At 44.2% G+C, this 26,001-nt stretch overlaps 2 protein-coding genes across 6 annotated transcripts in view; both read left to right on the forward strand.

The window, feature by feature from the left end:
• Positions 1 to 1,403: 1,403 nt before the first annotated feature.
• Positions 1,404 to 23,277, forward strand: trim36 (tripartite motif containing 36). 5 transcript variants are annotated; one of them, XM_037482133.2, is made up of 14 exons: positions 1,404 to 1,724; positions 5,555 to 5,789; positions 8,760 to 8,789; positions 11,474 to 11,817; positions 12,376 to 12,522; positions 13,275 to 13,370; positions 13,916 to 14,053; positions 14,165 to 14,280; positions 14,922 to 15,043; positions 18,221 to 18,338; positions 18,418 to 18,623; positions 19,863 to 20,046; positions 20,420 to 20,533; positions 21,079 to 23,277. In XM_037482133.2, exons 1-14 carry the CDS (start codon positions 1,662 to 1,664, stop codon positions 21,437 to 21,439), a joined length of 2,274 nt encoding a protein of 757 aa, XP_037338030.1. In that variant the 5' UTR covers positions 1,404 to 1,661; the 3' UTR covers positions 21,440 to 23,277. The 5 variants fall into 5 exon arrangements, with proteins under 5 accessions (XP_037338030.1, XP_037338031.1, XP_037338032.1 ...); XM_062562159.1 differs by lacking the exon at positions 1,404 to 1,724 and adding an exon at positions 4,343 to 4,489; XM_037482134.2 differs by lacking the exon at positions 8,760 to 8,789 and having other exon boundaries at positions 5,555 to 5,801.
• A 1,315-nt stretch (positions 23,278 to 24,592) lies between these two features.
• The window catches only part of ccser1 (coiled-coil serine-rich protein 1), an 87,382-nt gene continuing 85,973 nt past the window's right edge, over positions 24,593 to 26,001 (forward strand). The window contains exon 1 of the mRNA XM_037481968.2: positions 24,593 to 24,743. The gene's annotated coding sequence lies outside the window, so the exon portion shown is untranslated. The remainder of the gene's footprint in view (positions 24,744 to 26,001) is intronic.

Genomic DNA, 26,001 nt, shown 5'->3' on the forward strand with positions numbered 1-26,001 from the left:
GGCTCCACACTGTAACCTTATATCTCCACCACGTAGAGGAGGCTGAGCAGAAGAAAACAAATACAAATCTGGTTTGGTAAACTTTGATGTTTTAGTTTTTCTAAAATCCACGGCAGAGAAAACTGTTTCATCATTGTCCTCTACGCAGACACTGTGTTTCCTTCATTTGCGTCATGTGACGGGAACGACTCATTTTCAACGACCCACAAGCGCAGAGTGCACGTATGTGCTCATTCAACAGCATGCTTTCTCTGTAGTTATTTAGCTGGAATCAATTCTGCTTAGTGACACGCACCAATCAATGCATTTGATTGATTATGCAGCGTGGTTTATGGCTTTTTAATCGAGCAGTCGAGTGCCACGAGTCCCCCGAGGAGGCCATAAAGCACATCTGTATGGCCACTTGACCTGTGAGCTTCACAGCGAAGCCCCCTTTAAGCAGGCTGCACTTGTCTTCAAGGACAGGCCTTTCTTCCATGAGACCCAGGTGATGGGTCCTAACCACTTTGGTGATCTGCTGACCTTTCCCCTAGTTCCACCACGGGGAGGTCATGGTAGACATCAGCATGGCAGCGGCTTTGAGAGCAGAGCAATTCTAAAAATAGAACTGGGGGTATAAAGCATGGGTAAATGCTTTAAAGACATTGGCAACCGTGCGTTACATCTTTACACGAGACAAATGCCCCAAAGTGACCCAATTTCAAGGCATTAATGGTCATTCTGAGATTTTCAATCTCACCAAATGTGGATGCACATGCCGTAAACCAGGAAACAGTGATCAGTTGGTTTCTGAGTTATTATCTGTGCCACGCATCGTCTCCCCCCCCCCCCTCTCCATGTGCTCAATGGGGTGGAATATGTCTGCATGAAGCCATGCGGCCATCTGGTGACGCGGAACAAGTGGCATTGCCTGAAAAAAAAAAGAATTAAAAAATAGAGACAGGGACTTAATCCGGCCCCACGCCTTCACGCCCCCCCCCCCCCCCCCCCCCCCGATTCCAGCTCATGCGTAAAATATAGGTCTCTGTTTGAGTGTTTCAAGATGGAATCAATCCGCTCAGCACAGGAAGATATTTGGGTCGCAATGAGCAAATATCTGCCTACACACGCGCTACGTGCTCACTCCTGCACGCTGCCGGCCGTGCGTAAATGCGCAACTTGACAGAATGCGGCATCACACGGTTTAAACCCCCTTCCTGCCCTTCTTAATCCTCTATCGTGGTTATTTTTTACAAGTGATACAACGGATTGATGTATAACAGCGCAGTGGGGTATACAAAGAGCTCTGTGAGCGGAGACATCGCCGCCGATGGATGAGGAGGAGGAGGAGGAGGAGGAGGGGGGGGGGGGTGGTACAGTAGAACCTATAACCAGGAGGCGGGGGCGGGGTTTTCCCTCCAAGATGAGGCAAACTAAAATCAACGTGGCCTCTCGCAGGCTGTACGGAAAGAGACGGGGCGCGAGGGGAGGGAGCAGAGAGGAGGGTGATGCTGTGGTCTGAGGAGCGGCTCTTCTCTTTCACCTCACCTCCCCTGTGATGCTGTGCAGCTTCTGATCGCGTTTTTTGTTTTTTTTCTCCTCCTCCTCCTCCTCCTCCTCCTCCTCCTCCTCCTACATTTTCAACACGTCCCTGTTTCGGGGAGCGGTGTCGCTGAATCACCATGTCGGACTCTGAGGACATGACGGAGTTCGCCAGCATCGTGGAGCGGATCGAGCGGGGCGAGGTGAGCCCGACCTGGATGATTGGTGTGTGGATGGATGGTGTCTGACAGCACCCGTGTGCCCGTCGTCATGCTATCCGACGGGCCGGAGAGGGATGCGACACAAACACACACACACACATGAATGCCTATTCTGTTCTAGTTCTTTCTCTTCCAACGGATTCTGTTCTTTTTCAAACAATCCTATTGTAGTGTTATATTTATGCTGTAACTGATGAATGTGTGGTTTTTTGTTTGTTTAGTAGTCTTTTTGCACACACATATTCTACGCAATGCTGTGTCACAACGTAAGGCATGTGTCTCAAACGGATGATGTCAACCAGTAACATCATTTTAGATATTGTAATGCTGCTCTACTTTCTTCACCTATTGTCATGACTGATCGTACATTATCAGTTCTATTCCTGTGGATGTTGTTTATCTATCCATCTACCTCCTGCATTCTGTTTTTTTCCATCCTAAATATGCGTTTCAAAAGACCTTATATATATTTTATCCTGTCCTGTTCAATTATTAATTTGAACCCCCCATATCTCTGTTTCGACATCTCAATAAGGCATGACCCTTTTCTTTCAAAGAAGTTCATAGACGCATCTCTATTCCATTCAATTCTTTAAGTCAAGGCCGGTGGCTTGAAGGCATAGGCTTCTAGTCTTAAAAGGGGAGGGGGGGAGGACGTGAACGTAAAGAGCTTAATTAGAGGCTTCAGCGGCTGTTGGTAAGCTCGGGCTGCAGGCAGATCACCCACTCCTGTCAATATGTGGGACACATGGCAGCAGCTGTGTGGTGAGACACTGGGTTACTGAGGTGTGCATGACCACGTGAAGGGGTCTTTACTTTGACACATTGTGTTGATATGCATCTGTTGTGTGTGCGCGTGTGCGTGTGTGTGCGTGTGTGTGTGTGTGTGTGAGAGAGAGAGAGATTCATGTGTCGGTTGAAGAAAAGAAAAAGCAGACTGCATGCAACTGAACGGCCAGATACGGTTACTGAATTCAGTGATTGTGCAAAGCAGGCTGATTAAATGTCAAATAATGAACAACAAGTTTTTCTCTTATCTCTGAAGTGTCAAATAATCAGAGCCAATAAGAAAACTGTGAGATTATGAGCAAATATAAGACAATACAATGATTGTGAAAGATTGGGTCTTTCTTATGGTATATTAAAATATAAAACAACAAGAGACTGAACAAAGATATTCATCTTTTTTAATTATACTTTTTTGCTGATAATGAATCACTGAATTTGCAATAGCCTTGTGAAACTGCTTTATGCGGCATATCCAGCAAATTAGAGCTGTATTTGTCTAAATCCAATTTTCAAATAAAAATGTTTTGAAATTCAAACCCCATTTGCAAATGCAAAATGTGGCCTATACTATATCAAATACTTTGACTTGAGAATAATAAAAAAAGTAGGATTTCATAAAGCCGTTTGAACAAAAATAATAGGTCAGTTTTAAGAGTCTAGTGACCGTGCTGCTCTCAGGTTGAATGTAGCCTCTCTCCCGTGGGGTCCGACTCCCAACAGGCTGCAATCACAGAACATTCTGGTAATGCAGAAAGATATAGATCTCGATATTGGATTGAAATGTAGACATGGATAGAACCTCTGTTACCCCCGTGGTATTTGATACCGTGGAGCTGCTGGTTTGCTGCCTGCAAATGTAGTTGGAAAAGTGAATGACTCAACAGTCCTCGAGACGCCTTCAGTGCACACTCTGCTTGGTGTTAATTCAAACATTTTTTCCATTTCATTCTGTTCTGCTGCACAGCGTTGTCACTAAAAATATCACAGCTCCCTCCCAAGAAAGCTCTTACGTGGTCCATTTAGTGCTTAAACCAAACTGTCGTTGACCTGCCATAGAGGCCCTTCTCTACAGCTTAATGAACTGCAGACCTCATCAATAGCCACTGCAGCAAATCATAAATCACCTGAAACTAAGGGAGGCTGACGTTAATATACGTTGGGCCTGTGATGGCCGACTACAGAAGCCCATTGTCAGACCGCTGGGAGCTAATAAGTTTGTCTTTCGTAAAAACACTGAGCAACGTGTTGGGAGGCATTTGAGTGCTTTCCAGGTGCAAAAACACAGATTGATAATTAGACTATAAGCTAATGGAATGGAAGTCGATCACACCGTGCATGCAGGGCATTGTAAAATACACAATGCCCTGCATGCAAGAATGATACATCGATAACATCTCCCCAATTCCCTCCCTCGTGTACATTTATGTCCATTTCTTTACACATGATTTGTTTTGAATGGAGAGATACAATTAGGTCTGGTCAAGTGTATAGGGAGCACTACCGGTCAGTGCCTGACTTTGGTTCAGTCTGAAGTATCTCTACATTTTTCACAAACGTTCATGTTCTGACAAGGACAAATGGCTGATTTGAATTTGATCACTACTTATACTGATGGACTGATAAATAAAGAAGCACCTGAATGGGACGCGCGGGATGGATGAGACGATACAGTTTACGAGCAGCACATGAAGGCAGCATTAGTTCCTATGGAGATCCCCCCCCCCCCCCTCCCACCTCGTCTCTCTCCACCCCCACGCGTCGTCCCGCCCGCGTCACTCTATTTAAATTCACTCAGCCCGTCGCTGCCGGCATCTTCGCCTGCGGTCCGAGGGGGGGTCTCCGTGTGGCTCGAGCGCAACTAAAGTTCTGTTTGTGGGTCCTTCGGTGTTTCTCCGTCCCTTTGGTGCTTCTTCTCGCTCGTCATGTCCGCGGAGAAGCGGCGCAGAAGCTCGACTTCGGTGAGACGGAGAGGAGAGAAGTCACCGTTTTAAAACGATATGCGTGCGCGTGTGTGTTTGTGTGTGTGTATCTTTTGTGCGTTTCGTTCCCGTCGTTGTTTTGAGGGGCTGCGGCGTGCATGTAAAGTGACCGGGGCATTGCAACACGTTGGCCATTTTACTAGAACCCCCCCCCCCAAAAAAAAACTACCTCCAGCGCGTGTTCGTTCATTCATTCCGGATTCGAGTCGTTTGTTTTACTTATTTTTGTTTTGTGGAACTAACGTTATTCGCTTTGAGCAGAATTGGGGGTCGGGCGCTGATTCGTCGCTGTTGCGTGTTGTTAAGTGTGTTTAAGTGTTTAATGTGTAATGTCCCTCGGCCCTTGCGGAGGCTTCTTCGCTCAATGACCGTTCGGTGGGCTTCTATTGAACAGTTTTTATTCGAACCACCTGCAGGACTTTAACCAATCAGTCGGTGCGCGAGGGGCGGCTCGCGCTCTCTGGGAGTCGCAGAAACCTTTTTTTTTTTTTAATTGTCTTTTTAATGTGAAAAAGTGAGCTGCTGGAATCGCGTTTTTACCGTTTGTCTTTATTTAGCTAGCCGGACTTAATCCTCTCTTATGTAACTAACGTATCATTGAATCAAACGTGTTAAAGACACCGCTGCTGGCCGTTATTGGGACCACATCGCGGCTTTTCAAAGTAAAGTTCGGTCTGTATAAATAATTACATGGCACTTGTACCCAGCTTTTTTTTTTTTTTTTTTTAAACATCCGTTCTTCCACAAGACAAACGAAGGAAAATGTTATTTTCCCAGCTTAAAGTGCAAAACAAGCAACCTATTATAGCTGGATCTGAAATGTCCTAATAATGGGTTATTGTTAGAATCAAAGACAGCTGTATCCTTTTCTTCTGGTGACGTTGCCAAGCCCTTTTCAGACTGATCCGTGATGCCTTCTGTTGTTTTGCTTTCCGCTCGGTTGGAGTATCTTTTTAAAGACGATAGCAGCTGCGGTTGCGCCGAATGCCAAACTCCTAGGGGCCTATGTGGCAGTTTCCAGTGACCATGCCTTCCCTCCGCCAGGTCCCGATCAAAAACATCGAGAGGGAGCTGATCTGCCCCATCTGTAAGGAGCTCTTCACCCATCCGTTGATCCTGCCCTGCCAGCACAGCGTCTGCCACAAGTGTGTCAGGGAGCTGCTGATGCTCAACCATGAGGACTCCTTTGACGCCGGCTCCGAGTGCTCCCTGCCGGGCAGCCCCCGGTCCAGGGTGCCCTCCCCTTCCATGGAGAGGCTAGACAGGCTTGTGAGATCAGGTGGGTCTCGGGGTAAGGAGCCAACGATATGATTTTTATCTTCAGATCCAATGAATGTTTTCTTTTTAAAGTAACTATTTTATTACGCAGAGATTAGTGCAGCGAAGTTGCTCTGCATTACTCTGTCTTTTAAAATGTTGTTGAGGGTTTAGTTGGCGCGGCGTTCCTGCCATTTAGCTGGGCAGCCTGATTATGAGTTATGTGAGCTGATGGAAGCAAATGATCGTTGAGCAGAAAACTATTGAATTGCATCTCGAGGCATTTGGGATGGCTTCCAAGTTAAACAATTAAGGTTTTTGCATCAGTCTCTGCCAACTTCCTGTTACATTGTTTTCCTCCAATTCCCTTGGCTTAAGGTTTTTAGTTCAGGTGTCATTTAATTGGTTGCATTCTACAGGTTTAACGGCTCAAGCCACCTTCTACAAATAAGACAAAGGTTATTCTGAAATAGGGAAATGTGTAGTTACAAATGTAAAACAAGAATGTTTAATGGCCAGAACAACACAACTAGTATAACTGAAGTCTAAGTCTTAAGTTCTGAGGAAGACAAAACAATGGCCATTACTGTATGACGTCATAGATGAAGGATCTGCTCATTTTACAACTCGGATGTAATATTGTCTGTCATCACCTCTTCCTCTTATCCCGTCTGCTCACGCCGGCTTCATAAAGAGACAGCGTTTGAAAATGATTTAATAGAGGATATTCAGGTGTGTGTCCTGTGTACACACAAGGGAGGGGAAAAGCACATGGGTAAGTTATTTTAAACTCTTTAAACCAAGCTGAGCTGGATGGAAAGCTGGGGTGGGGTTGTGGGAGGTTGCTGAGTTAACTTGTCCCAACAAGAGCCAAGTTCTCGGCTGAACGCATGTGCTGCTGCGGCCAAGATTGAGCGGGTCAATGTCCAAGCCTTAAACGGCGTGGTGGGACACAAAGCTGCCTTTCCTCCCCCTGAGCTGCAGGCTACACGCCTCTGATAAAGATGCAGTCTCTTTTGGGCTGGGGTCGGAGTTCAGTACGCTAACTTTCTAGCTGTTTCCTTTTTGAAGGTTAATTTACAGTGATGTGACACGTTTACATTGGCATAGAAATGATGAACACGGTCTTGCATTTTGCATGGAATTGGGGCATAACTTGAAAACCACTGCATCCAGTGAAAAGATAACGGGAAAGTAACCAAGTCCCTACTAATAGGCTGCAGAGATGTTGGCAGAAAATGAATTTGCTCAAATGAAACTGCCCAAAGAACACCAAAGGTCTCAGTGCTTTCAGCTTCAGTTTGATGTCTCATGGTGCAGCTATTGTGGAATTTCTGATTGGGGCAAATGATCTCAGGGAATAACAACCGAAGTATAGTGTGGGTTTGGGACATATGGAGGGATTTAGTCGGGACATGAAGCACCCCTGCCTCCTAGCCACCCTGAGGTACAGTGAGGTGAACTGATTATTTTGGAGGCCATTCAGCCATTGATGGTTCCAAACCAGAGAGCGGGCTCTCGAGCACAGACTGCCCCGTTCAGGCTCCCCCCTTCAACTAGAAAGAGTTCATTCTTCACTGTCGGGAAATACTCGAATCCTGCTTTTTTGGGTAAACTAATCCTGCGCATTGCTGAAATGCAGCACAAGTCTGTCATTTCTATACACCAATTCCTACTTACTATGAATTGATCCACTGAAGTTCTTTTTTTCAAAACTGCATTTTATGCGAAGTTGATTCACCAATGTCTCATAAAGAGTTAAAAGTCCTTTTAATTTTTTTTTTTTTTTTAAAGGCATTTAATCCACAGATTACTAAACAAAGGGTGAGTGTATGATTTGGGGAACCCACAAATTACTTTATCAGCACATTAAATCAAACTGAACAAAGTCCTTCAGCGGACTGCCTCCGGCGCCGGGAGATCAGATCATTTGTAGCCGTGGTGATGCAACCTGCCTGTAAGGAACGAATGAGGGATTAGGTGAAGGGAGAGAAAGGAAAGACTTAGGGCTATATTTAAGTGCAGCTTGGCAGGCCCCTGCTGTGCATGCCACTAAAACTTCACCGGCATTGTTTCTCAACCTCATCCCACTTTTTGTTGCCAGGGCTCAAAACGGAGCATGATGCATTAATGTCCAACAGCTAACTCTTGACAAGTGCGCAAAAAAAAAATTGTTGGGATATTTATGCTTGTATATTTTCTGCCCTCCAGTTGGTGGTTATGAACGCTAAATATAGCTATAGCCAGTGCACGTTAGCTTAGCCTCATTACTGCTGCGATGTGTGTCAATCTTTGTTCTTGCATGGCACATGATATACATAAGTGTTTCTATATAGGTTAATACAACAGATTACCTTCAATCTCACTGGTAGAAAAAAAATGTTACCAGATTATTTTTAAACAGCGCTGTAACGTATGAGCCGTCACGATTACGGACTGTGCTCCCAATGGGAGGTGTTGAATGAGGAGTCCGTCAATAAGTTGTATCTAGTTTAAACAATCCCAACGCTGATGTAACAATGCTGATGTGCAGATTTCATCCTTCAGAGTGACACTAAATAGTTTGCCTCTTTTCAGTCTTAATGCTGATTGAGCCAAGCTGACTGTCTCCTGGGTCTATTTTCACGAGAGAGGAAATTTGCATGTATCCGAAGATTCCTTTTTTTTTAAATTTTAAAATGGACAAATTTTTTTTTTCCTAAGCTATTTTACTAGTAGTTTACTTGTTTTCAACCTGAACTGTAAATAAGTGCACATATCAAGAGTGAATTGTGCTTTTAACTAACTGTTCACATGTTGTATGCATATCTAAACACTGTTTGGTTTTTCATTCTGAACTGCATTACCAGACTTTGCCTTCAGTTTACTTTAACGCTGTCTTGGTTTCTCAAATGTCACGTTTAAAGCTGATTTCTCACATTTCACATTATGCATTGTTTCCTTTTTTTTCTTCTTGTTGGTCTCACCTCACTTCTCTGTTCATTGCTTGCAGCCACAGTGCGAAGGTCGCTTGGAAGTCGAGGTAGACGGGGGCTCCGTGTTTTGAGTAGCTGTGGTAGTGAGTACAGTGTTACTAGAAAACCTGGTTTTGGTTCTGGCTTTTCCTCGCTAGTCTACCTCAGCACTGTCAACACGCCCACACCAGCTGCATACAAACCGCTCATTGGTTACGCCAATCTTCACCAGTCATTGAGTCGCTGCATAGTAATAAGTATTTAAAATTAAAAAAAAAACGATGAACCCCCTTTTAAAAATGTCCACTGAATTTAAAATAGATCTGACTTTTAATCATTTGAAAGATATTGGTGAAATACCCTTTCCAAAGGCACGGAAAGGAGCGTAGGAGAGGTGGGCGTCGGGTGACTTGGCAAGTGACACAAAGGAATTGAAAGGAGCAGAGGCTTAAATCTCGGCGTGGGGTGAGGATGTTTCCTAGGAGTGGGACAGGAATTTGTACACTAGCCGAGCTCAGGATTTCATTTAAAAAAAAATGACTGCAAGGAAAGCTGCTGGAGATGCAGAGCCGTTGCTTCTGAGCTAACGCGTAATGCAGAAAGATGACCTGCCATGTGTTGGGGCTTGCTACGACTCTCAGAAGTTACTGACTGTATTTCTGCCTTTTAGGATTCTGATTATGCTTCACATGATAATTAATAGTATCTGAGAAACATTTGATAAGAAGAAAAGACCTGTTTCAGCCTACCTCTAATCGCTCTGGATGATAAATTCCCTGTTAGATCGCAGGCCAAGTAAAACGAGACTGGATCCCAGTTTTGTTTGTCAGTGAAGGCTGGTTAAAGCAACTATTTGATGTGGTCGGTGGATATTTTTAAGTTGTTGTTCTCTTAATAGCCTGTCTATACTAATCCCCACCAAAGAATAGAACGTAATACGAGCTACCTGCAGAATGAAATACAAGAGCAGCAAACAATGAAGATGTGGCATCAACGAAAACAATTTGGTCTTCATCCAAATCACATCCCTGCAGTCCTTCTTGGGCAGCAACTGCCCAATGAACATATCAAACAGCAGTGTATTCAAACAGAGCTTCACAGCTTTATGTTTGCATTAGGTTCACTAAACTGACCCTGTGGTTAAAAAAAAAGATCTATCTGCAGCCATGATTGCATTTAGAGCCTAATTTTAATGACACTCAAACGCTGCAGTAGTTTAAGCTGCGGTGTCTCAGCAATGACTCGACAGTTTCTCCCTGTGCGTCCCTGTGCAGAGCCACAGATAAACGGGCGCACGCACACTTTGCCTCCTGGTCCTTCACACCCGCCATTCAGGCCACAGAACCAGAGTTGTTGGCAGTTTCACACGTGAAGGAAGTCATGCATACATACGTATGTTCTCATCACCGTTCTTCATCAGTCTTCTCTCAGCCAAATTTCACCCAACCGGAAGAAGTTGTTCATCCTAACGTCGCTCCACAATGTGTAGTTCACCTCTTGTCCTATGCTTTCAGGTTGGAAGGGTAAGGAGTCCTTTGCAATCGAGGCTCAGTAGTTGGGTCTCTAGGCAGCGGACTGTCCCTGCACGCCCCTGTCCTCAGTTTAGCTCACCTCACACTTCATGCACATCATGGCTACACATCTTTTCCCTCAGCTGCACCTTTTTTTTTTTTTGCTGTGTTTTTGAAGGAGTGCTCCTGTATTTGTCTTACCTGAGGAGTGTTTGATTTAATTTTCAGGTCCTTGGAAACGAAGTGGAAATACTGGCTTGCACACTGAGATAAATCCAGCACTCCTTACTTCCCCTGTCCCCCAGAAACGTGAAGCAATACTTTTTTGTTTTCATTTATTTTGCCGTTTAGTGACGTCTGTCTGCTGGCTTGAGTTTTGCATTCCCCACCGCTCGCCTCTGTGTCGTGACCTTGTGTAACAATTCCTTATTTCCACCTCATGTTGCTGCTTTGTTGTGATGCTGCTGCATCGGTAACAAGCACAATGTTGTGTTGTGAGAATCACATGAGTTTTTTGTCATGTGAAAATAAGTGATGCATTAACCTGGACTATTGATTTAATAGGACATTTTAATTTCAAATTGTTTGTTTTACTTTACAACACGTTCTGTATAAAATATAAGTTTCCTCATCACTGATTTAGGAAAAAATAATTTTCAGTTGTCCAGCTCATTGTGTGCACTTGCATCCTCTTCACACTTGTGGTAATGTCAGTTTGACATTGATTACTCAAACAGATTCTCTATGAGCTCCACTGATGCCATCCTCCCAATGACCATCTCGTCTTCACTCAGCCCCAGTAATCTTGGAAAGTCTCTCCTCCTGGACTTATTTCCCTGTAATGACGACTAGCCAATACATTCCCCGTACTCATGTTTTCCTGCATACATCCATGTCCTTATGGAGTAGGGGTCATTATGGAAATAAAGCTCAAAGGGAGACTCACTGAGGCCCTATTTGTGATTGCTTACATGTGCTATCAAAGAGATTTTTTTCCCTAAAGTTCATACTTGGCAAGAAATGCAGATGCTGTAATGCTGCATTTGTGAATTTCAGCCCAGAATGTGAGTAACTCAAATGACTCTTGAAAACTGCTTTCATTGTAATTGGCAGTCAAAGGACATTATTGTTCACGTGTCAAAATAGAGCCTCAGACGAGATTTGAAACTGGGGACAAAAAGCCACGAAACCCACATTGCGTCCAGTCTTTTTCTCACTGGTCCGTCTTCGCCCTCCTCCAGGCTCCATGTCGTCCCCCGGGTGGCGTCGAGGCTCCGTGACGCCACGGGTCACCGCCATCCCGTGCCCGGGCTGCCAGCACGACATCGACCTCGGCGAGCGCGGCATCAGCATGTTGTTCCGCAACTTCACCCTGGAGAACATCGTCGAGCGCTACCGCCAGGCGGCCCGCGCGGCCGTGGCCATCACGTGCAACATCTGTAAGCCGCCGCAGCAGGAGGCTACAAAGAGCTGCATGGACTGCAAGGCCAGCTTCTGTAACGAATGCTTCAAGCTGCACCACCCATGGGGCACACCCAAAGCGCAGCATGAGTACGTTGGGCCCACCACAAATTTTAGGCCCAAGGCAAGTACTCTCCTCGTTGACTTTATGAAGGATTTATTCCTCTTTTTCTCTTTTCCCTGCTGCGTCTTTTTCCTTAAGTCGAACAAACTATTTTAACTGACTATGGAGGAGTTGTCACAAGAGACCAAAGTACACTAAAGCATGTATAGATTTATATATACATATATATTTCCCCCCCCCCAATCCCATATGGTGGAATGTCCTGTGTTTGCATACATTTCTAACTAATATTTTCTTCTCTGTGGCTGCTGAGTTGATTTGGGAATCAAAACCATGAGTCTTTAGAATACTTGACTATTTGAAGCCTTCAAAGTAAGCTCCTGGCTTTATCAATACATTGTTTTTCGCTGTCAATCCCTTTGTTTTCACGCCTGTGATAAGTTTGAAGGGGAATCATTGCCGTAAAAAAAAGGGAAATGGCTCACAGCGACGTGCTTAGATTGTGGTTCAATGTTCCGGTTTCACTTCAACCATTTTGTGATCACTGTAAAATGTGGAGTGTGCACAGACCCTTTCTGCTTTTTGATTCAAACTCTTTGTTCTGTTAAATGCTACCAGGTGCTCATGTGTCCAGAGCACGAGATGGAGAAGGTGAACATGTACTGTGAGGTCTGCAGACGACCCGTGTGTCACCTCTGCAAGCTGGGAGGATCCCACGCCAACCACAAGGTCACCTCCATGAGCAGTGCCTATAAGATCCTCAAGGTACCAAATTCGGACCCTCTGGAATTTGTCTATGAATCATTTAGGGTGTAATGCAACACTGCCTCGTGATGTAAGGGATCAAACCGGTCCACTGTCTTTGGCGCCTAGTGGAGGGAGTGTACAACTTGGAAGTTTTGTTTTTATCTCGCAATGTTCGTAAACTGAAACCCAGGCCGGCTATCGGGATTAAAACGTATTGGTTCCATGTGTGGTCGACAGATTTAATCCACACATTTAGAAACCGTTTGAACCAGCTTGTGTGGCGTGAACGCTGCCGGGAGCAGAGTGGTTCATTAAGTTGAGGCAGACTATGTATGAAATGCAATCTGCACAACACAAACACTGGTGCTTAATATTTAATGAGTTTGTTCCCCAGTATTTTGTGTACATTGTTGCTACAAATCAAATGTATCAAATGTCTTCAACAGTTCTGCAATCCTTTGTTAGCCAGGAAGTAGATAGAGTTGTGTTTAACAGCAATAGTCCTATTCTGGTGGATCTGAACTGGGGTCTCGCAAGGTCACAGGGGGCAGCTGTGACTATGATGTAAGATGAGTGGAAAGCGCTGTGTCAAAGCTTGGGAATGTGAGCAAGACGTCTAAATTGATTAATCTCACCCTGTTCCTTAAAATGGCACATCAATGATGTTTCTTTCCGTCTTAGGGCAGTGTTAGTGTGTGTGTGTGTGTGTGTGTGTGTGTGTGTGTGTAGGGTGAAACTCTCTTTACATGCGGCTGATCTTCTTTCAACAGGAGAAGCTGGCCAAGAGTATCCATTACCTCATCAGCAAAGAGGACCAGGTCAGGACTCAGATTACTGATCTCGAGGTGCTCATCAATCAGACCGAGGTGAGCGCTGAGTCACGCTGATCCAAGTCCTGTTTCTATCCATTTATCTCCCCAAATGTACTTCTGCAAAGCAGAATGAACTTGCAAGGGTTGTGTTCTTGTAAATGATACTAATGTTTGTGTATATAGCTTAACCCAACCAGTCCGCCAAGTTGTTCTGTTTACGAATGACGACGACCAGTATGCAAACAAGGAAGGGACGGATTTGCATACTAGTTTCCCGTTTACATGTCCTTTGTTCAGCGCACTTCTGATGTTTTGTAAGAAGAGTGTTTGGGATGCTCTCAGTTGTCTTTGTATACCTAGGTAGTCTAATGTACCGTGTATCCAACTCCTACCTGTGTGGGAAAACCACCTTCTGTCAGTTTTAATTCCATGAAATAAACATGATGTCGCTAAATCAACAGTTCATACAGTAACACGCCCTCCCGTGCTTTAGTATTGGATGGAATATGAGAATAATCGCATGCTGGCTCAATGCTCTGACCCCTCTGGAGAAATGCTTATGGTGTGTTTTTATAAAATATGAAATGATTGTCTTAAAGGAAAATGGACAGGTAGCAGAGCGTCAAGCCAACGAGCACTTTGAGCACCTGTTTGAGACTCTGCAGGAGAGGAAGTCAGAGATGCTGAAGTCCATCGAACAGTCCAGAAGCCGACGCCTGGACCAGCTGAAGGTTCAGGTATGAACGACCAGCACAGTTTCCCTTCTACAGTAGATTTTTTTTTCGAGGTTGACACTTATTTCAAAACCAAATGTTAAACCGCTCAGGCTTCTTGATTCTGTGTCTCAGGTGGAGGAGTACCAGGGCATGCTGGAGAACAGCGGTCTGGTGGGCTACGCTCAGGAGGTGCTGAAAGAGACGGATCAGTCGTGCTTCGTACAGACTGCGAAGCAGCTGCATACCAGGTAGATCTCGGTGATGGTGAAGGGTGTAATGGCAGTTTGTTTTATTTATGTCATGTAAGCTTTAAAGTAAAATTGTTGCTTGTCCAGATAAAGTAGGGTAGATGTGCACGTTACACAAGCTCAAATGATTCAACAAACTGCACCATCTTAATCCTGAGTGATGCAACGTGCATTTATGTTGCACATCATCTCTTGCTGGCGGTCCCGCCCAGTTTCCCAGTGGACTTCAGTCGTGGGATTTGGACCGCGTGTGTGCGTTTGTGCGTGCGCGTGCGTGCGTGCGTGTGTGTGTGTGTGTGTGAGAAATGGCCACGTGCACAGAGGTTACCAAAGTCAAGGGCATTCAATTTTGCCGCAGTGTCCAGTCAGCGCTGTCTTCTGCTCTAAGCTGACAAATTGATCTCCATTAGGAGCTTTGGGTAATTAACCTTTTCACTCTCAGGCATTATACTGGGGCCTGTACACCAAGCACCCTTTCAGTTGTAAAACCCAATATATATTTTGTTTATGTATGTATCCCATATAAAGTTAGAGTATTTATTTCAAAGAAATGGTGCAGCACACCTGACTACATTAGTGATTTCATTCTATTAAAATAACCCTCCTATGCCGATTACATTTTCTGTCTACTTTGTTTTCAGGATCCAGAAGGCCACGGAGTCTCTGAGGACCTTCCACCCGGCATCTGACCCCTGCTTTGATGAGTTTGTGCTGGACGTATCCAAAGAGGAAACTCTGCTCAAAGAGATGTGCTTTGGTGGAGGTACAACCAGTTTATTTATATTAAGTGGTGGCCTCATTACCCATATTTACAATATTTAAAACAAAACACCCACCTTCACAAAACCTTTTGTTTTTAAAGCGCAGTAAAACTGTTAACGTATTTTCAGGCGGTTTTTCGCTGCCGGTTTTGTTCTCACTCAGTACACTGCTCCACTGTAGTGTCGGCACACATTGTGCCTCTAGACAGTGGCAACGCTGTCAGCTTGGCAAAGGTTAGTTGAACAGAGTAAGCTTGTCCTCCTTTTTTTTTTTTTTTTTTTTTTTTTTTTTTTGAAAGCCAGGCATTTTAGTATCTGCTTTATTGAGCCGAATGGGCTGACTGTCATTACCTGTCCATCACATTCACAGCCGTGCTGTGCTAGAGGTCGGAGGTCATCTTTGGGCCACACTCATTGCATGTTTTACTGCTCTGGGAAGCTTGTTTCTAGTCTTCTGGCTTACAAAAGCTTTAAAAATGTGAGGTGGATGTTTCCCAGGGTAGACGAGACACATGATATTTCATTGAACTGGCATTTTGCCTCTTTTTAAAGAAAGTGTATTGGAGGGATTATTGCCCACTATTTTAGCATATGAAGTTAAAGGACGGATAAAAAGGGTAATGTACATTTGACGATAGGATGTGTACATGAGACTTGTTATGACTGAGTGATGGTTTTTGCGCGTGAGGCCGAGCCGCTCTTCCTCGCTCAGCTGACACTAGTTGTGACAGTTTTGTTTTTTTTCGGTCTGGTTTAACCAGAGACTGTTGACTGGTGTTTTTTGGTGGCATCCTGTTAAATGACAAGACCGTCCGTCCAATGCAAAATGAACCGGTTTGAAGAGTTGCTGCTGTGCTTCCAGAAATTGTTGGTTATTAAATGTGGACCAGGCCGTCAATTAAACTTACAAACTACTTTCAAATGGACAAGATGTGATTTTGCTTCACGCACACTGTAGAGAAATGATGTGAAAGGTCAAATTTTATGGAAGAAATACTACCATTCTGTCATTGGCGCAGGAACTATTACTAGGACACAAATAAGATCTATTAAAAGAAATGGGGGGGGGGGGGACCATTGCACAAAATGCAGCAAATTGCATCGCCTATTTTAACATGACTGAATGTCCACAGTTCGCCTCTTTAGGCTGCCCTATAATCCCCACACTGCAGAAAATAGCAGGTGAACCCTAAACACTGCAAAATATTGGGCTGGTGGCACTTACATTGATGGCTGTCTATTTAATCCACACAGCATCCTGTGTGAGTTACTGATGCTCTTAGTCGGAGCTCAGAGAGCGAAAAGAAGCTTTAGGCACTTTAATACACGCTGGTAATTTAATTTGAAGTTTTGGCAGTGGGGAAAAAAAGCCCATACAGGAGACTAAAACACAGGTATGCGTATGGAAAAACCTTTGGCTGATTTTTAAAATCTGCCTCAGCCGACGGTAAAGATATTGCTGATGTGTAGTCAATGCAGAGTGTATTGCGTCCTGATAAGTCATAGAAAAACCACTTGTGCTACTGTGAGGCTTTGAGTATGAATGGTTTCTCTGTGGGGTTTAGCTCGATGCTTGTCCCATATTTCCCCTCTTGGATAACTGCGTGTTTGTGCTCTCGTATTAAACCGGCTGCAGATCTTGACCTCTTACTTCATGAGAATGTTGTCGAGTGGAAATGCTCTTTCATTTAAAAAAAATAATAAAAAATTGCGTTTTCACAATGTCGGGCTGAAAACATTGCTTCATACTTTTCCACTTCCAGTCAAGTTTTAATTGGATAAATATCCTTTTGGCGATCTGGGTGAGTGCAGAGTCACAATTGTGAAGGAACAGTGGAATATGAAGTAGACAGTAACTCCCTGCTGTGTATTCTGGGTTGGCTGCTGTCTATCTGGCAGCAGCCTGAACTGTACGGGACCATCAGGGTTTTTACATTTTGTCACTGAATTCCTTTTGACTGCTCCCTGCTGTGTTGGATGGTCGCCTATTAGGCCATCTGTCATAAACTGACAAAAACAATGCTCATCATTATTCCTGGCTAGTTATTTTCTAATTGGGTTTTATGTGTAAATCACATAATGGGGATTATTTTCATTATGTGATTTACACGAGTTGTAACTAGAGTGTAAATAACTTGTCTTCTAACATGAAGGTGTTCTTACGAAGGAAATGAGACTCCCTGACTTCCTAGTGGTGACCAGATGACAAAAGAGAAATAAATCCTGCATTACCTGAGAAGTCTGTCTCTACATACAGATGTTCCATGTACAACATGGCGGGTTAGTTCGTTGGTCTTAGGCGGGATACAAGCTCATGAAAGCAGGTTGAGCCTGGGAGAAAATGGACTTTTGAGACTGGAGATTATCTTCTCGGGCGCAGAAGACTGTTGGAGAAATTGGTCACTGAGGGAAATCTTTTCTGAAGCACCCCCCCCCCCCCCCCCCCAACAGAAGGGCTGCGAATGTCAAAAGATGAGGAGAAAGGATGGAGAGGGACGTATTACAAAAAGAGTCACGGGGGGAATCTCACAAGGACAATGGATGATTTTTCAAAATGACTTGCGCTTAGTGAAATGACCTCATGGTTACAGTAATGCTGTTGTGTTCCTGGGTAAAACCGAATGGATTTGTTGACCTAAATAGGAGGATGGCTGCAAAGTGGCTTGTGAAGAGAAGACAGAAATGGCATGGGGGAGTGGGAGAGACTGAGGTGTTAGAAGGCCATGGTAAAGGGCTGGGGGGGGGGGGGGGGTTTAACAAAGTGCCTTTCCTGGCAGTGAGGCTCTTTGAAAACCTCTTTACAGGCGCCATTATGCAAGAGTCTTGTCCATTGTCCCGATCCTGACCAACACGGCACAATTTGCTTAAACCAGATATTGAGCTGAAGCACTATACTAAGCACGCTTAAGACGGGAGCCTTTACTGGAATTTCCTTCTGCTAAGTAGTGCTGCAGTCTTTTTTCATTAATGCACAAGCTCTGTTACGCGTCTACATCATTAACCTCATTTTTGCTTTTCTTACAATGTTTTAGATTGTACTTGTTTTCCTGAATACAATTCACACTTGATGAGAGGATGATCCATGCCGACGGTCCTCTGGCAGTCTTTGGTTTACAGTTTACTATCTGGCTATTTTTTTTTCACTTTTTTTTTCTTTTTTCTTTTTTCCTTCCCTCCAGTTCCAGACCCTCCTCTGATCGACCTGTCCAATAGCAGGGTCTATAACGAGGCCTCGATCTTCTGGAGGCTGTCTGATGACCACCTACCCACAGATCACCACATGCTTGAGTACCGCAGGTTTGTACTTGCACACAAATAAACCAGTGGATGCTCGTGTGTGTATACACAGATTTACTCTAAAGTCATTTTTCTCCAGACTCGGGGGCCCGAGCAAGTCCCCGTCCCAGGAGGACAGCGAGGACAGTGGGGCCTGGAGGACTACAGAGAAGGTGTACGGTCCCAGCACTGTGGTGAGTGACCTGGACCCTGACAGCCTGTACTCCTTCAGGGTCCGAAGCTGCAGGAACTCCATGTTCAGCCCCCACAGCCCCGAGGTTACCTTCCACACGCCGCCTGCACCTGGTAAGCCTGAGAGGGGGGGAGGGAGTTGTGTTTTTATAAAGAAAATTAGAAAATGAATCTATGAAGAAACTTCTGCTCAAACTATCAGATGACAAATACTTTACGGTTATATGAATAAATATAGAATTGATGATGGAGGTAATTAAGCACAGTGGTGTTTTACATCACCATTTTTTTGTGTTGTGCAAGCTTGGCAAGGAGACCTGTTTATAATCTTTGTCCTGCCTAGCAGCTAGAATTATTAAACCACCCACTGAGTCACATTCACTTGTATTCTGCTGAGCAATCATTTAATTTCCCTCACTTCAGAAAGCTTGCAGTGACTGTTCATACTGCGGGATTTGCAGGGTTGTTTTTGTGGTATTATCAATTAGTCTGTAAACGGTTTAGGACCCCCCCCCCCACAACCCAAATGAGCCTCTTGCTCACATGACTCCTCAATTCCTCATCTATGATACGGCTGTTCTTTGATGCCTTGTCACTTGTGATTGGTGTTTGCACATTCCTGTGCTCTCTGGTTTGTGTAAGACTGAGTGGATGGATTCGCTGCCAGTCAGTAATGAGGCGACATCGCAGGACAGAGGACAACCCCCCCCCCCCCCCCCCCCCCCCCCCACTACTCCTGACAAAGCATGAGTAGACTGTGAATAAACTGCTTATTTTTCAGAGTCAATCCCCTTTTTAAAATGTAAAGTACTCGAGTAAAGATGCAGAGGTTTACATTTGTTTAGGTCTTGGTCGTATTTGAACAGAATCTCTCTCGGACCCTCAGAGCTCAGCTGGAAGCTGGCATGTTAAACAGCTGCAGGACATATGCAGTTGGCTGCTGAACTGAGATTCATCTCCTCCTCCTCATCATCACCTACTTGTTAGGAGGACCCCAGACACATGCAAGTGGGCTGGTTCCCTCCGCAGTGTCGACCTCAGATCAGGATGGTTGAGTGAGCATGGATAATAATGTTAGCCTACATGTATGGTGGATTATAGTAATCGTAACCTCTGGCCCATAAACTATTTATAGAGTGCAGTTAATTGAACCCAGATGATGAATGCAAGTGGCAGCTGCACATAAGAAATGAGGACTTCATGTTGAGATGTTGAAGGAGGTCTCTGCTTGGCTCCTCAACGGTGTGCTACATCGCCCCCATGTGGCAGCTCTTGTCCCCTACACCGCTCTAATGGAGGATAAACTATTGTTTAAAACCTGTGTTTTATTTCTGCCTTCTCGTCTGTGCACAGCTTTTGGCTTCCTATTCAGCGACAAGTGTGGCTTCAGTACGGATCGCCTCATTCTGAACAAGCGTCGGGACACTGTGGAAAGTGTGGCGAGCATGGCCTTCCTCCTTGCAGCAGAACGTGTGCAGACGGGCAGCTACATTGGCCTGGACTACATCATTGGGGACACGGGCATCTCCCAGGGAAGGTATGCCAAAAAACGGACAACCCAGAGACTTTGTAAGAAGTGGTTTCCAGAAGTCGTTGATTTGCCAAATTACAAGTTACTGTTGAGGTAGTAATTGTTTGACTTCTAAAGGACAGCTGCACAAACGTTATCCAATCAGAGCAAAACTTGGGCAGAAATGACAAATCACAACTAGACATGTCTCACTAGCATTCTGTGTGGATATGAAATGTTCAAGAATCAAAGACTAAGCTTTAGTTGTTAGGTAGTGGGATTATTGACCACCATTATCTCTCTTATAGTCTTATCGGCCAGACTTGGTGTCGGAGGACAAATAAAGATAATCTCATGTCCAGTCCTGCAGTAATGAGTGCGGATGCTCTTTGTCCTGCAGACACTACTGGGCCTTTAAGGTGGAGCCGTACTCCTACATGGTTAAAGTTGGAGTGGCCTCTGACTCAAAGCTGCTCGAATGGTTCCACAATCCCAGAGACACCAGCAGCCCGAGGTAAGAACAAAATGATACCTTATGAATTCACATGTAAAACCGATGCAATTAAAAAATGTTTGTTATCTGTGTGCTGCTACATGCACACAATTGCAGCAGAGATGAGCGCGTTTGAGTCATACCTAATCCAGTGACGTAAGAGAACCAGTTTAAACTCGTAAAGAGCTTACTCTCAGACAAAGCCTGCCGTTCTCACTGGAGCTATTGGTTTACCCAAATATACCCAATATTGGTTTACCCAAATAAGTTTCTGTTCTATGGTCATTACATAATGCATCCGTTCAAATAGTCGTATGAGGTTGAGTATTTATTTAGTTAAACCTTAAACAAGTTGATTTGTTCATCTCTACTTGAGTACCAGTTTATAAATGTGATTGCCTTTTTTTGGTTGTAAAGCTAATGTTGGAATGTTTTGGTTAATTACAAAAGACAAACATTGTGATTTTTAAATCTTAACATTTGTATTTTGCCACGTCATCACTCTGTGATTCTTCCTTTGACAAAACGTTTGGTACAACGCGTACACGCCTTCTCTTTCTCCCCAGGTATGACCAAGACAGTGGTCACGACAGCGGCAGTGAGGACACGTGCTACGAGCTCTCCCAGCCCTTCACCCTCCTCACCCTGGGGATGGGCAAACTCTTCATCCCCAAGACCTCCTCATCCTCTACAGTGAGCGCCACGCCTGGCGACCCTGGCGGCCGCGTGCTCCCCATGCCGCAGCGCTTGGGCGTGTGCCTCGATTACGACGCCAGCCGGGTGTTCTTTTACGACGCCGACACCATGCGGTGCCTTTACGAGAGGCAGGTGGATTGCTCGGGAACGATGTATCCAGCTTTCGGGCTCATGGGCGGCGCCAAGGTTCAACTGGAGGATTTCATCACTGCTAAGAGACTGACGTTCTGAGGAGGGCTGGAGGAAGCGGACGCGTTAGGAGCCGCATCTTTAGTAATGGGAGGAGTAGGTTTTAATGACAGGGTGATGGAGTACGATCCAAAATCGTTTTTTTGTTTGTTTTTTGATCAGAGTCTTCAGTACTAAATGGGCTCTCTGCCAGAGATTTACAGCTGGCTTTTTTAATGTATGATCCTTACACGAGAGTAAGACGCTGAGTAGAAGTATCCTCATACAAAGGTCTTCAGATGTTGGTGTGTGAAAGATCTTCTCTACGTACCAAAGTCTGTGTTAATTACATTTGACCTGGTTTTAATTGTCCGCTATCATTAACTGTTAATATAGTGGAATTAGCTATCCGTCTGCAGCTACTTTAAATCCTTTTTAACATGAAACGCCTTTGTTTATACTTACTGCTCCTACTTTGCAAGACATGTTCATGGATTAAGTATTCATTTTTGGGTGATTTTTGTTTTTGGCTCTTTAACTACTTGTGCAAAAGTAGCAACATAAGTTAAGATGTAATGGTGGTGGACCTAAGAGCCTTGTAGCTACTATAAAGCTAGTGCCTTTGTGCCTTTTTTTAATTTTTATTTATTTTTAAGGAAATGCGTCTTTGTTTGCTCTAGCAAGCAGATGTTGGTGTCATTGCACAAGCATCATAGAAATACTTTGCATAAATACTGTATAATAGGTTTTTATTGTAATTTGTCACAGACAAGGTTGTAACTGGTATTACTGTACTTCCCTTTTTCCTCCCTACCGATCACTGAAAACACTACCTTTCCTCTATGTCACAATTATGTTTAGCAGTTTTTGCACAATGAATGAAGCGTGTCACGATAATCTTTCATCCCGTTTTGATCACTACCTACTTGCTTCTTCACATTAATGTCTCCCATTGACTGTCCCACTCTGAAGCGTTTCTCCTTTTACCATCAACGTTGATCCTTGGAGTTACTTTGATTTTTAGAGCCTCTCACTGTTTGCACAGCTCTGAATGTCACTTCCACACTGTAAAATCAGCCTGCTACCCGAACACTGTGTACTTGTAGTCAACGTCTGTTACACTGCTGCAAAGGTGCTAACGCCCAAAGCGCGGGGAAAGTGGCGGCGCTGACCAATCTGTGGCCTGGCAGCCTCGACCGGTTTTAAAAACACTCCAGCGCAACACTTCAGGTTCTTACAAAAAGTACTCACGAGCACATTTCGGGACCATTTTTTATTTATCTATTTTTACTAAAAACTGGTTTACTTGCAGTGCAGACGCATGGGGTGTAGCATACTAGTACGTCACAGGGAGATGGGCTATCAGACGGATCACATAAGTAGTTGATTGGCTTTGGTTTAAATCAGTCTAAGAAGGCTCACTAGACAGGTGCTGGGTTTTTCTACAGACGTGTACTGCATCTTTTCTTTGTTCAGTTGTGTGCATTTAGATTTCTGCAGGGTCAGGGTAATGGATGTGTGTGTTTTCTCAGGTTTCCTGCCCTGATGGGGGGCCTTTTGCTACCTACCTCTATCCATCGGGCCTGGGAAACCTTACTGCTGTACATTCTGCTCACAGAAATGAGTTTGGTTTGATTTGCTCAGTATCTCCGCCTTCTGTTTAATGTTGATTTGTAAATTGATTCTTTTTTTTTTTTTTTAAATGTTTGCTTCAACTTTCATGTACATGTTAATCCAGAGTATATTATTTTCAGTGAAATAAAGTACACCTTAAATGTTAGTGGGTGTTTTGCTTGTGGACTTGAAAGCTGTGTATTACTATTGGTGTAACTTGCAAATGTTCAGCTGCCTTTGTCGAGGGAGAGCTTTTCAAATGGTACTAAACTTTTCTTCCTGCTTTGCTTGTGGTGTTGGTTTCATTAATCCGTTCAAATGTTTTGGTTACATCGTGTAGAGGGCATTGTATTTTTGGGGGTTGATGCATTTCATAAATTCCACTTGCGGCTGGACTGAAACATACGTCAGTTTAAAAAGTGTAAATAGGGTTTTTGTGACAGCATTAAAATGGACTGTTTCAACATCTTTGAAACCTGTCTATGCATTTATACAGAGTAGGTTCAGTTTTATTTCGATTACAATGTATTCCCGTTAATGCTGGAACGAACATGTGAATGTTGTTTCGTTTTATATAGTTATGGTAAAATGCTTGTAATCATCTCGGCCCATCTTTAATCGAAATGCGTCCTACCCTGCTTCTTATATAATATACAACTAAATATGTTGCAGGCTGATTCTCAATCCTATTCCAAGCTTGTACTTAAGGAGTAGCATGTCGGCACCTGTTTGACTGCAGGTGTTCAATTGTGTGCAATATTAATATTAAACAAGCTGCATAAAGTGTTTAGACAAATCTAAGCCCATCAACACAATTTGCACTCAAATTGGTTTACTTTGGTCTTAAAAGGAAAAGCTTAAACACTACGTGACTAGTGAACTTTTTATTTTTTTTCGAACTGCTTGGTGACCTCTGGGGTTATCTCTAGTGGAGTTTAGATTTGCTGTGCACGTGGTGGATTTCTGTATGTGGTATCTAAAGCTGTGGAAATGGTCTAATTCCTGGAAAGTGATACATTTCATAAACGTCTGTGTGGGGGATTTCATCAAAATAAAAATTGTGCGTTTTTAAATCCTTGTTTTGTCAAATTTACTGCTTTGATTAATCTAACGGATAATGTGAAATGTTCTTCCAGTGTTTGGAAAAAACCCTGGTGTCACTTAACAGGCCTATTCTTGCTGTTTTTCATGCCATATTTTGTATATGTCGTATTATTATGGTGATTAATCTTATCTCTGCAATGATTCATTGCATAAATAAATATGTATATACCATTTTAATATTCCAAGTTAAAACAATTGGCTGTTTAAGATTCAAAACCAAAACGTATGCCAAGTATTCAGAACAAGGTTTCACTATAATTCTGTTTATTTGTATAGCTTTATTTAAGAAATTCAATTACTGGATTTTGCCATAAAGAATGACCTGTTCCTCCATCCACCTGCCGGAGGAGGAGGGAGGAGGAGGAGGAGGAGGAAGATGAGGACGACGTCACACTGTGCGCACCCACGGCATGTCGTTGCAACGCGGAAGAGGAAGGCGGAAACAAGCCTCCACGTCACTATCGGCGTCAGTGCAACACACACACACACACACACACACACACACACAGAGCTACTACCTCAGTGCGGGTACCTTCGCGGTATCCTCTCCTATCGGCTCTAATATCTCGCGTGACCACGAAGAAGCGGACACGCGTGCCGGCGCTGTCCTGCGCAGGTCGTCGGTGGAGGCACCGGGAATCCGCTCAAGGTAACGTACGTTAACCGACGGTTTGTTACCGCTGCCTGCTAGCCGGTCCGTGTGAACCTGCTACACCTACGCCGCCTCCCTCCTTCCCTCCCTCCCTGAACACCAATGACCTTAACGGCCGAGGAAAGCAATGCGCGGCATTTTATCGCTGAATAATCAGGGACCGTTAGCGCCACAGCTTCCTCTCTTCGTGGGGGGGCGGGGTGATGGTGTTGGTGTTGACCCAGCTAGCTGGTGTGGATTTACGGTTGACGTTGTTGACGTTTTGGGTTGACAGCTGCTGAGGCTGGTCACGTGCGTCTAACATCCCCGCACCGGAGCTGTATCCGAGACGAGGACCGACGAGGCGTAGAAAGCGAGCGGGCCCGGCCAACGATTGTACAAACGGGGCTGCACGCGCACGGTGACGTCACGCCGAGGCCCATTCATTGACCTGTATCACGTATTTTCACCGGGTGACCCTGTAGCATCGCTCACCGGAAACGTGAGGAACGTATCGCACGCTAGCTACATCCATTCGATGCTAGGAGTGTGCTCTCCATCCCTTACATATCTAACACATCTGTGTGTTTGTATCAATTATAAGTATTCCTATGGGTACATTTATTTATCCTTTTAAATCTCCATCTCAGCATTATCAGCTGTATGTTACTAGTTGCTCTACGGGCCTGTATGTGTAGTCAAGTTAGTGAATGTTTTACACACTTGGGTTCTTTTATTTTTATTTGCATCGTTTTTTTCCAAATGCAATTTACATGTTGCCAACGTCCTTGGTAATTTTCTCATGATGCACATGTTTTCCTTTGTTCCTCTGCTACTCAAGCTTTCATTTTTAACACATGCTGTATCACGATGGCACAAGACGTCTGGAAGAAGTTCAGTTTTTTTTTAGTCTTCTCGTTTTTTAGTTGTTTTCTCAGCTTTTTGTGAAAGGAACAGGTGACAACGGGTAGTGTGTTATTTCTTAAGTGGGCCCAAACAAGGTGGTTGTGTCATATGTTCAATGGAGCATGTTTCTGTTGGACCAAAGGTTGGGGATCACAATTGACTTTTGAGTCCCTGGTTAAAAAGGAATCTTCTTGCTCAAGTTAGCTTGTTGTTTTGACCAAATGTCATGGCTTGCAAAGATGAGGTTAGCGTGTCATGCTTTTTAGATAACATGTGAATATAGCATAGATTATGTTATAATCTGTTTACTGTATGATGATTTAAATGCATATCATATGTGTTTAATGCACATTGATCTTCCCAGTCATCA

Source organism: Pungitius pungitius, chromosome 5 (genome assembly GCF_949316345.1).
Source record: "Pungitius pungitius chromosome 5, fPunPun2.1, whole genome shotgun sequence".
Lineage (NCBI taxonomy): Eukaryota > Metazoa > Chordata > Actinopteri > Perciformes > Gasterosteidae > Pungitius > Pungitius pungitius.